This window comes from Protopterus annectens, chromosome 1.part0 (assembly GCF_019279795.1).
Source record: "Protopterus annectens isolate FY-2018-M chromosome 1.part0, PAN1.0, whole genome shotgun sequence".
NCBI lineage: Eukaryota > Metazoa > Chordata > Ceratodontiformes > Protopteridae > Protopterus > Protopterus annectens.
Genome location: NC_056725.1, coordinates 391,011,168 through 391,023,463, shown reverse-complemented (window position 1 = coordinate 391,023,463; position 12,296 = coordinate 391,011,168). Strand labels below are relative to the sequence as shown.

The 12,296-nt window shown below is 39.6% G+C and overlaps 1 protein-coding gene across 4 annotated transcripts in view; it reads right to left on the bottom strand.

The window, feature by feature from the left end:
• The window catches only part of EML4 (EMAP like 4), a 1,975,061-nt gene that overhangs the window by 240,234 nt on the left and 1,722,531 nt on the right, over positions 1-12,296 (bottom strand). For all 4 annotated transcript variants that reach the window (XM_044060268.1, XM_044060269.1, XM_044060261.1 and 1 more), the window contains one exon: positions 9,957-10,108. In XM_044060268.1, the coding sequence (XP_043916203.1) occupies positions 9,957-10,108 (152 nt within the window). The remainder of the gene's footprint in view (positions 1-9,956; positions 10,109-12,296) is intronic.

The following is a 12,296-nucleotide window of genomic DNA, read 5'->3' as shown; positions in this document are numbered from 1 at the left end:
CTGGCTATAACTAATAATGTCCTAGTTAATAAATATAACTCATCTCCTCCATCTCTGGCTATAACCAATAATGTCCTAGTTAATAAACATAACTCATCTCCTCCATCTCTGGCTATAACCAAAAATGTCCTAGTTAATAAACATCACTCACATCTTCCATCTCTGGCTATAACCAATCATGTCTTAGTTAATAAACATAACTCACCTCCTCCATCTCTGGCTGTAACCAATCATGTCCTTCCTAATAAACATAACTCATCTCCTCCATCTCTGGCTATAACAAATCATGTCCTAGTTAATAAACATAACTCACCACCTCCATCTCTGGCTATAACCAATAATGCCCTAGTTAATAAACATAACTCACCTCCTACATCTCTGGCTATAACCAATCATGTCCTAGTTAATAAACGTAACTCATCTCCTCTATCTCTGGTTATAACCAATCATGTCCTAGTTAATAAACATAACTCACCTCCTCCTTCTCTGGCTATAACTAATAATGTCCTAGTTAATAAACATAACTCATCTCCTCCATCTCTGGCTATAACCAATAATGTCCTAGTTAATAAACATAACTCATCTCCTCCATCTCTGGCTATAACCAATAATGTCCTAGTTAATAAACATAACTCATCTCCTCCATCTCTGGCTATAACCAATCATGTCCTAGTTAATAAACATAACTCATCTCCTCCATCTCTGGCTATACCTAATCATGTCCTAGTTACTAAACATAACTCATCTCCTCCATCTCTGGCTATAACCAATCATGTCCTAGTTAATAAACATAACTCATCTCCTCCATCTCTGGCTATAACTAATAATGTCCTAGTTAATAAACATAACTCATCTCCTCCATCTCTGGCTATAACTAATAATGTCCTAGTTAATAAACATAACTCACCTCCTCCATCTCTGGCTATACCCAATCATGTCCTAGTTAATAAACATAACTCATCTCCTCCATCTCTGGCTATAACCAATCATGTCCTAGTTAATAAACATAACTCACCTCCTCCATCTCTGGCTATAACTAATAATGTCCTAGTTAATAAACATAACTCATCTCCTCCATCTCTGGCTATAACTAATAATGTCCTAGTTAATAAACATAACTCACCTCCTCCATCTCTGGCTATAACCAATAATGTCCTAGTTAATAAACATAACTCATCTCCTCCATCTCTGGCTATAACCAATCATGTCCTAGTTAATAAACATAACTCACCTCCTCCATCTCTGGCTATAATCAAGCATGTCCTAGTTAATAAACATAACTCACCTCCTCCATCTCTGGCTATAACCAGTCATGTCCTAGTTAATAAACATAACTCATCTCCTCCATCTCTGGATATAACCAATCATGTCCTAGGTAATAAACATAACTCATCTCCTCCATCTCTGGATATAACCAATCATGTCCTAGTTAATAAACATAACCCATCTCCTCCATCTCTGGCTATAACCAATCATGTCCTAGTTAATAAACAAAACTCATCTCCTCTGTCTCTGGGTATAACCAATCACGTCCTATTTAATAAACATAACTGATCTCCTCCATCTCTGGATATAACCAATCATGTCCTAGGTAATAAACATAACTCATCTCCTCCATCTCTGGATATAACCAATCATGTCCTAGTTAATAAACATAACCCATCTCCTCCATCTCTGGCTATAACCAATCATGTCCTAGTTAAGAAACATAACTCATCTCCTCCATCTCTGGCTATAACCAATAATGTCCTAGTTAATAAACATAACTTATCTCCTCCATCTCTGGCTATAACCAATCATGTCCTAGTTAATAAACATAACTCACATCCTCCATCTCTGGCTATAACCAATCATGTCCTAGTTAATAAACATAACACATCTCCTCCATCTCTGGCTATAACTAATAATGTCCTAGTTAATAAACATAACTCATCTCCTCCATCTCTGGCTATAACTAATAATGTCCTAGTTAATAAACATAACTCACCTCCTCCATCTCTGGCTATAACCAATAATTTCATAGTTAATAAACATAACTCATCTCCTACATCTCTGGCTATAACCAATAATGTCCTAGTTAATAAACATAACTCATCTCCTTCATCTCTGGCTATAACCAATAATGTCCTAGTTAATAAACATAACTCACCTCCTCCATCTCTGGCTATAACCAATCATGTCCTAGTTAATAAACATAACTCACCTCCTCCATCTCTGGCTATAATCAATCATGTCCTAGTTAATAAACATAACTCACCTCCTCCATCTCTGGCTATAACCAATCATGTCATAGTTAATAAACATAACTCACCTCCTCCATCTCTGGCTATAACAAATAATGTCCTAGTTAATAAACATAACTCACCTCCTCCATCTCTGGCTATAACCAGTCATGTCCTAGTTAATAAACATGACTCATCTCCTCCATCTCTGGCTATAACCAATAATGTCCTAGTTAATAAACATAACTCATCTCCTCTGTCTCTGGGTATAACCAATCACGTCCTAGTTAATAAACATAACTGATCTCCTCCATCTCTGGATATAACCAATCATGTCCTAGGTAATAAACATAACTCATCTCCTCCATCTCTGGATATAACCAATCATGTCCTAGTTAATAAACATAACCCATCTCCTCCATCTCTGGCTATAACCAATCATGTCTTAGTTAAGAAACATAACTCATCTCCTCCATCTCTGGCTATAACCAATAATGTCCTAGTTAATAAACATAACCATTCTCCTTCATCTCTGGCTATAACCAATAATGTCCTAGTTAATAAACATAACTCACCTCCTCCATCTCATTTTCTGGAATATTTTGGAGGCATTATTAGAAATATAGAATACAACCCTTATAGTAGGGTTGACCTACAACTTGGAATTAAATAAAAAAGCAGGTAAAGAGATCAACCTAAAAGACCTTCATTATCCTCCCCCATACAAAACAATATTGGGTTTTTCTGCTCCTTCCCTTTGCCTCTACACACCACATAAGATATTCTGTTGCCTTCCATTCTTTGGCCAGCATGGATGATTTTCTGAATAGAAAGTACTTTTTCTCTTACTTCCTAAGCATATAAATTTTCATCTCTTGCACTCAGACTATTCAGAAGTAACTACTCTCTTGTTAGCCAGAACCTTTTTCTTTGAAAACCAGAAAGATATTAATGGTTATTTTAAATTTTGTTTACGATTTTTTGGATATTTTATCAAGCTAGAAACCATTTTACTAGCCCTGTTTCACTTAAAACCTCAGCACTAAGGATAATTCATCAAACGGCATTCCATCTCAAAATATAAACAGAAGGGAAATCCTTAATGTATACAAATTTTCTCTATTTGGGTGACACCTAGAGGATGCGTAAGGCATAGTACCCGCAGAGCTTGAGACAACACAGCATGTGTAGCTTTGGGGCCAGGGATCTGAAGGCATGCATGCTCTCTATGGTGAGCAGCGCTAACAGGGTTCTAGTGAGCTACTATAGAGATTAGGAAATCTGTGGGAAAGGAAGGAGAGTTCACCAGGTCTGGCAATGTGACCATCTCCAAACCATCCATTTCATGACTCACCATGGGGAATAATAAAGCTGATCAGACCCTTTCAATGGGGACGCAATGGGTCATAAAGCTCTCATCCATGCTAATAAGTGCCTGTTTCTAGAGATGAATGAATTGGATGACTGAGAGAAGAAGTGAGAGCTGTGAGGCAAGACCCACTGGACAGTTGAAAAAGTGTCTGAGGTAAGTGCTCTTAAACAAGCAGAGTCCAGATCAAATGTCATTAAAGACATACCACACAAAGGAAGGCAACATCCTTGAGTCATCACTGGTACATGCAGTAAAAGAATGGGATTCTCAAAAGCTACTGCCATCATGCAGTGTCTAGCCAGAAAAAAAACCCAACATATTCTACTGGTCTTCTGGAAACAATTTCTATGCACTTATATTTTATACAGTTATTCCCAGTTAGTCACTTCAATTTCCTGATCATCTTTCATCTCCCCCCCTCCCTAAATCATCAAATGTCACTTACTTCAACAAACTGAGAGCAGCCCCTACCAGTGGCAGATGTACGGGATGACATCAGAGAGGTCATATTTAATGGCTGAGGGTCCTAGGGACATATTATCACTGTGTCACTTCATATGAAACCAAACCAGTATCCCCCTTGAACATTGTTAAGTTCTGCCTATAGTTGCCATCTCTCAAGTCTCCACTTGACACATGCAGTACACCTGTGACTTTCTCAGCACTTTCCAGTAATGGAAGGGTTATCCATGGCTTGACTTCTTCTGTATCCAGTCTCAGTAAATGACCCATCACCACTTGTGCTGCAGTCAGGGCTACGACCCTTTCCTCCAATCAAGTTGAGTTTTCAGAAACATATTATGTACTTAAAAATATTTATGATTCTGAAATGGAAATGCATTCTTTAGCTTAGCTAGACCACAGGAAACAGCATCTTCAAATGTTTCCTTCTCATTTAAAATATCTTCTACTAGCTCACATAACTGAGAAATTCATTACCTTTAAGCAAGCCAAAAAGTTTCAAAATAAAAGACATGGTCCATTTGGGATTATAATGGGATGCAACCCAGACAATCAGAGTTCAATTAGTGGTGTGCACATTAGAGGAGTGAGGCGGGAGGGATTGGAAGGCATAGCAATCATCAGCTCACCCATTCTGTGGAGACAATGCTTCTGCCAGAGTTTCACTCCCCCAGTCATGAGGGATAGTGCTGTAATCCTATGGCAGATATCTATTGAATCTGGCATGGGGAAGTGACGCCTGTGACTTTTAGTAGCACCCCACAGATCATAACAAAAATCCCTGGTACAACATGGACAGTGCATGTGATACAGTCAGGTTGCTCTACTTTGTGTTTTCATTTTTGCTTCCTAACACACCAAAAGAAGCAGGCATCCCACTCCAGAGGAGTAGTACAAGGGACCCTAAGTTAGGAGTAAATGGGGCAACAATCAAAAAGAGGGGACAATAAGGAGTAAATGGGGCAACAATCAGTATGACGGGACACTAAGTTAGGTGTAAATGGAGCAACAATCAGTAAGAGCGGACACTAAGGAGTAAATGGGGCAACAATCAGTATGAAGGGACACTAAGTTAGGAGTAAATGGGGTAACAATCAGTAAGAGGGGACACTAAGTTAGGAGTAAATCGGGCAACAATCAGTATGATGGCACACTAAGTTAGGAGTAAATGGGGCAATATTCAGTATGAATGCTCAGCTGGAAAGTTACATGAAGGGGAACAATTAATGAATTACATTGTTCATTATAAGTATTCTTGTGTTGCTACACTGAGCAGCATGCACAATGCAATAATGGAACAGAGTGCTGAATAGTTTTTGCTTTTATTCCATTATTAAGTTTTTCCAAAACCTGACAACTCCTCAGATTGGTAAATATCATGTCATGACTTCACTCACTTGTATTAAATTTATAACTAGAAACAGACTCAGTAATTCCTATCTCTTGCACTCTGCTAGTTAATTTAAAGGAATACGTTAGCATAATTATGTCTATATAAGAGAAAGGACATTGCATATACTAATATAAATAACATTAAACATTACATCAGGGAATTTTGACTAAAAATGTTTTCAGCATGCAAATGATGCATATAGAATGGGTATTACTTTTTACAGGTTCATAGGTATTTACTAGGCTATTGACCTATTTTTTATTTAATATACCCTGTATTTTTCTGAAAAAAAAGTAAAAGTAGAAAAAAATCACATGCTCTTAAGAAAAGTGATTACAAAAAACACCATTTCCCAAACAAAAACAATTTCAATAAACAGACTGTGTTGTTGTTTTGAAATTAAATGCCAGCAATATCAGCAATGTAATAGTTCAAAGGTCAAACAGTTTAGGAGGGCTGCTGATCTAGCTGCTATGAGAAGGCATTTGCCTCCTTCCAGCGTTTTGCAGAGATGTTGGTTGAACTGGGATAAATCTGCAGGTATTTGTAGCTTATGTATTTTGTGCAGAATTTACAGCTACTAATTGTAGGCAGTAATCAATATTAAGGCAAGGTTTTTAGGCAAGGTTCAAATGACAAATTCACCGCCATAACAGGAACAGGCAAGCAAAAACTGAGGGTAATGCTACTCAATACTAGAAGTCTAAATCTCAAAATGCACTCACTCGAGGCACTCCTTAAAATGGAGAACATCGATGTCTGTGCAGTGACTGAGACCTGGTTCAAGGCTCCAGAGAGCACCCCTACATTACCAGCTGATAACTCATACCACACTTTTCGGCCATCTAACCTGGTCCGGAACACCAAAAGCGGAGGTGTGTCCATATTCATTAAGGATATCCACACCTCCAGGCTAGTTGCTCAGCATAATGCAGCCAAGGTTATCCAAGTGCAACTAACTCTGGGCAAAACCGCAATCCAAACTGTAGCTTGCTACAGATCCACCACCATGCCCCAGGATTCCCACTCCTCTTTTTTTGATATACTGGAAAATATTAGGGCTCAACCAAACACCCTAATATTGGGCAATTTCAACTACCCCACCATTAACTGGGAAAACTACTCATGTATCAACTCCTTCACTCAGCACTTTCTGGAATTCATAAATTCCAATGCCCTGGATCAACTTATCCACACCCCCACCAGGGGCAACAATATCCTAGACCTAGTCATTACCAACATGAGTGACCAGTGCTCCACATCTGAAGTCAACTCTTCGTTGGTCAGATCTGACCATAAGCTAATCACCCTAGATATCCACATCCTGCCCCCACCTCCCATTAAGGAAACCACGGTAAAAATTTTCTCCAAAGCCAACTTCATGCTTCTTAAGACAGAAGTGGTGAATTTCATGACACCCACGCAGATGGACAATACAGTTACGACTGCTGAATCCTACACAAATGTACTCTATAAGCACTTACACGAGTGCATGGCTCGTGCTATCCCAAATAGAACCAAAACGCTATCCTCCAAAAAAAGGAAGCCAATCTGGTGATCCCCTGCCATAAACAAATCTACAACAGAAGGAAGAAATTGTTGCAAAAGAGAGTAAAATCCCATGAGTGGAGGAGCTCCTTGGTCAGCCTCAGCAAGAAACTGAGATCCCTTATAAGATCCTCCAAAGCTAGCTATGAAAACAAGATTGCCACTGATTCTAAGGGCAACCACAAAGCATTCTATAGCTATGTCATGAATCTCAATGGCAACACCCAGATCTGCTTTGAGTTACAGCACAATGGCACAAAAATTACAGAACCAACTGATATTGCCAACATCCTGGCAGATAGGTTCAGTGCTAACTTTACCCCCCCTCTCACCCACTAAAAGGCCCATATATGTACAGGAAGAATACAGAGTCCCTGTAATCACAACTTCACAGGTAAAAGCAGCACACGCTAAAGCCAAAAACACAGCGTCCATGGGACCGGACAACATCCCAGGCTGCATTTTACATGAACTTCAGAACAAACTGGCTCCCCACCTAAGCACCATGTTCAACCATAGCCTCACATCAGGCTTTATGCCCACTGAATGGCACACAGTAACATTTATCCTACTCAACAAAGGGGGAGCCACAACTGATCCTGGGAACTATCGCCCTATTAGCCTGATGAGCCTGGTCTGCAAGGCCATGGAACGTATCATCATGGAATTCATAAACAAAGACATCGGTAACCTCCAAACTCTGGACCCCACCCAGTTCGGGTTTGTGAAAGGCAGATCTTGCCTCCTGAACCTGGTTGACTTCTTTGAGGCAGTCACCAAAGTCGTACATGACAGTAAGGTGCATAGTCTATCTTGACCTCGCCAAGGCTTTCAACACCATCCCCCATTCTGGAATTATAGCTAAACTCACTAAACTAGGCATAAAACCCTATGTCACATGATGGGTTGCCAAATGGCTCACTGACAGAACCCACACTGTAAAAGTTGCAGACTCCAAATCTGACTTCAAACCAGTGAGAAGTGGAGTACCACAGGGTTCAGTCCTGGGACATCTCCTGTTGCTAAAATCACACAAGGAATGCTGAGAACAAATCACTTTATGACGCAAAGCTTTCGGGTATGAACCCTTTCTCAATACTAAAATAGTATTGAGAAAGGGTTCATACCCGAAAGCTTTGCGTCATGAAGTGATTTGTTCTCAGCATTCCTTGTGTGATTTTGGATCTTTTTGCAGTTTGTTTTTCTAACATCTCCTGTTGCTACCTACTTCTCTGAAGTACAGGCTAACATAGAAGGCCTCTGGCTAACAAAGTTCATAGATGACTGCAAACTAGGAGCCATAGTCAAGTCCCCAAATGATGTGGACATCCTACAGAAGGGCCTCACTGAGAGATGCCTGGTGTCAGAGCCATGGCCTCAAGCTCAATGGCAAAAAGTGCATTGTCATCCCCTTTGGTAAAAACTCTGTACCCATGAACTACCACATAGATGGCAGTCTACTTAACACCAAAAGTGTGATAAAAGACCTTTGGACCCTGGTGGACAGTAGTCTCTCCTTTGATAATCACATTGCCACAGTAGTCAGGAAATCCTTCTACATGGCACACCTCATCACAAAAGGGTTCTCATCCAGGAAAAAAAGAGGTAATTGTTCCCCTCTACACGACACTCATTAGACCCATTATAGAGTACAATGCTCCTTTTGGAATGTACCTCACAAGACATCTGCAGCAGCTGGAAAGGCCACAGAAGTACCTCACAAAGAGAATTACTGGCCTCAAACAGATGCCCTGCACTGATCGTCTCAAAAAATTCCAGCTTTACTCTGTAGCATATCACCTACTCTGAGGTGATCACTGCCTAACATATAAAGCTATGTCAAACCCAGAGCTGTTGGAAATGCTACACCTAAAGAAATCCCAATCTCTCCGAGCTACACGCTCCAGGGACCTAAACCTTGTCACCACAATAAACAGGACTTGCTAGAGGGATAGATTCCTGTCCCAGAGACTTTTCATACTCTGGAACAAGCTACCCATCTATGTCAAGCAAAGTTCCTCATTAGCACTCTTCAAGAAAAATCTTGATGAGTGGATGGGAAATAGGAAATACACCCCAGGGATCACTTCTGTGGCTCTGCTCAACAGGGGCACAGGAAATTAACTTTCTTGGGTTGGTATAAGCCAGGGAACTTTGCTGGCTATTAGGCCCTTGGGCCGATAGCCAATTACCTACCTATGAACCTATTAAGAAGGAGCATTTGCATGGCAACAGATCTTTTGGTTTCAAGGGGTAGCTGCTTAGAATAGTCCAAAGCTACTAAAACTTACTAAGGAAATTTTGGGCTATGTTATCTGCATGCACTGTAAATGTGTGTGTGTGTGTGTGTGTGTGTGTGTGTGCGTGTGCGCGTGCGTGCGTGTGCGTGTGTGTGTGTGCATGTGTGTTTTGTGTGTGTGTGCGTGTGTGTGTTTTGTGTGTTTGTGTTTTGTGCATGTTTTGTGTAGTGTGTGTGTGTGTGTGTGTGTGTGTGTGTGTGTGTATGTAGTGTGTGTGTGTGTGTGTGTGTGTGTGTGTGTGTGTGTGTGTGTGTGTGTGTGTGTAGTATAGTATATGTTTTGTTTGTGTGTGTGTGTGTGTGTGTGTGTGTGTGTGTGTGTGTGTGTGTGTGTGTGTGTGCATGTGTACTCACTGGATACTGAATTCTTCCTAACCTCAGCAGCCCTGCAGTAACCAAGACTGATTTTTAAGAACTGCTCGATACCACTGAGTTAGTCAGGTTCAGTTCCCTGATGGTACTTTGCCCTCTGTTCCTGTACTTCTCAACAAAACACTGGTGGTGTGGAAACTTACAGGTTTCATACCAGCTGATGCCTCAACCAGATACATGAAAGGATGTAGCACAGACTCGGATGACAAAACAATACACACCTCTCTCTCTCTCTCTCTCTAAACTTGTTGAAATTTCACAGTATCCTCTGCTACAATTACGTCTTACCTCAGTTTCTTTCTCAGGGTTGTGTTTATGATCCCAGAGGATTATTTTCCTGTCTTTCCCACCACCAGTCAGCATCATTCCGTTCCGTAGTTGACACAATGTGAAAACGCTACCGTCATGAGCTTTGATCTGCCTACTGATTTGATACACACCTACGGACACAAAGGAAAATGTCAGGGAGGATGCCAATAACAGAAAACTACACAGCTTCTTGTTAGTTTTAATAAAACGTCTGATACTGAATACAAATTTTAGCAAAGCCAGCATAAGATAAGAGCTATGTCTGATCACGTGCCAGCTGGCATTACCAATAATGCTAGACATTGCTTTCTGAAAGGAAATGAAACATAAAAAGCCATTTTCACTGATATCTTAACTTGCTACAGAGACACCATAATAACATGTTCGCCCACACTCTTTCTGCTGCCAAAGCAATCACTGTACTGCAAGGCATTTTTGTACATTTTTTTTCAGGGAAGGGAAGTAAAGTAAAACAGTACTGTGTGGCATTTTTGCTATATGATATACAATTGGTTGGAAAATACTTGCAGTCCTTGAATAAGTTCTGTGACAGAGAATACAACCAAGGAAAAATTACTGAAAGGGATGCTATCATGCACTATATATTTATTCATTTGAGTAACTTGCGTGGCCTAGATGTAGGGGGTCTGTATAAGAAGAGACCTGGAGAAAAATGTCAGTAAGAAAAATGATGCAAATGATAAACATCATTAAGATATACTCACAGCCAGGTAATAATAAACTGTTACAGCAAGACACTAGTTATACATTAAGGGTTCACTAACTCAAAAGTGGGAAAATCTAATTATATTCGAGTACTGATTAAATAAAAAAAAAATCACATTAAATTCAGATAATTAAAGAGAACTATCATTTAGGTGAAAGACTAAGCATTATTATGCATATAACTAGGAAATCCAAGTAGTGCTGAAGCAAGTCAATAAAACATATTCAGGAACAATATCATTACGTAAGGACAGGTTACTGTAATAAACTGCCTTAAATTGAGCAAGCATTAATACTGCCCAGAAAAAACAGTCTAGAGTCTACACAAGAAATGATAAAAGTGAAAGGCACAAAGGTAACTGAGGGAAAGGGTGAAATTGTTGAGGTGATACAGAAAAAGAAAGGTAACATTATTATGCAACACAAAAGATAAACTGGTAGATTACAAAAGGGTAACCAGAAGAACAAAAGCAATAGTGACTACAATAGGGGGAGGTAGGAAATGGAGGAGTACATTTGTTAAAAGAAAAGGTTGGTAGGCACATACAGAGGAAGGAATATTTGAGGGTGAGTGACAGTAAAACGGGAAGGTGCAAGTGGATGATGCCTTTACTTCTTATCCTTTCCACAGTTTTCTTGCAATAATTTTCTACTTGTCTATCCACTCAACGTCTTTTCTAAAAACACAAGAACAATTCCAAATCCCTGCTTTCATCCTCTTTACCGTTGTGTTCTCTCTCATGACCGCAACCCATTTCCAACCTTATGTATAGATTTCTCCTCTCACTCAGTGTGATCTAGCGGCACGCGTAGCCCATTCCCTCTTCCTTCACTTACTTACAGTAACAAATGTCACTGCTTCTTAAAATTTGCATCGCTCTCTTATATCCTTCTACTAACTATTTGCCTCCCTCATAATATTACAAAGATTACATTAATAAATGAGATCATTTGTTTCTACATTTACTTATAATAACATTGCTGTGAGTCTTGGGTTTCTTATAATGTCACCAGAATCAGTATGTGTGTGTTTCCTTTTCAAAAAACTACTCTGGTTTGTGTTGTTACCTGCTGAAAGCATTTCATTATTTTATTTTTTATTTTACATTTGTTGACCGGGCTAGTCTAACTGGATATATGTCCATTTTTAGTAGAGGCCCGGGGAGAAAAGCTCATAGTAAATGTAGCTGTCTAAGTTATCAGGCATTTCTAGCAGTCCACATTCATATGTGATTAACACATGATAAAGCTGGTAAGACAGTTGCAGTGCACTATACTGTCCTTAACTGCAACTATGGAGAGAGAAACAATGCTTCACTGAACAGAAATGAAAGCATTTACCAGTTTATTTATGTAGTGCTGCAGTACAATTCATCCCTGTTCTTCAAATGTTTCTCCAACTACTCTTTGGAAAAATTTTCTCTTTGTCAGTCTGTGTTTTACAGCACTCCACTTATATTTGCAAAACACAATGTAGGGATATCAAATTGTTTACACTTACTAATTCATAGTGTCATTAGCTCAACAGGTAATGCACTTTCCTTTGATGCTAGAAGATCAGAAGACTGTGGGTTTTATTCCCGGTCCAGGTGA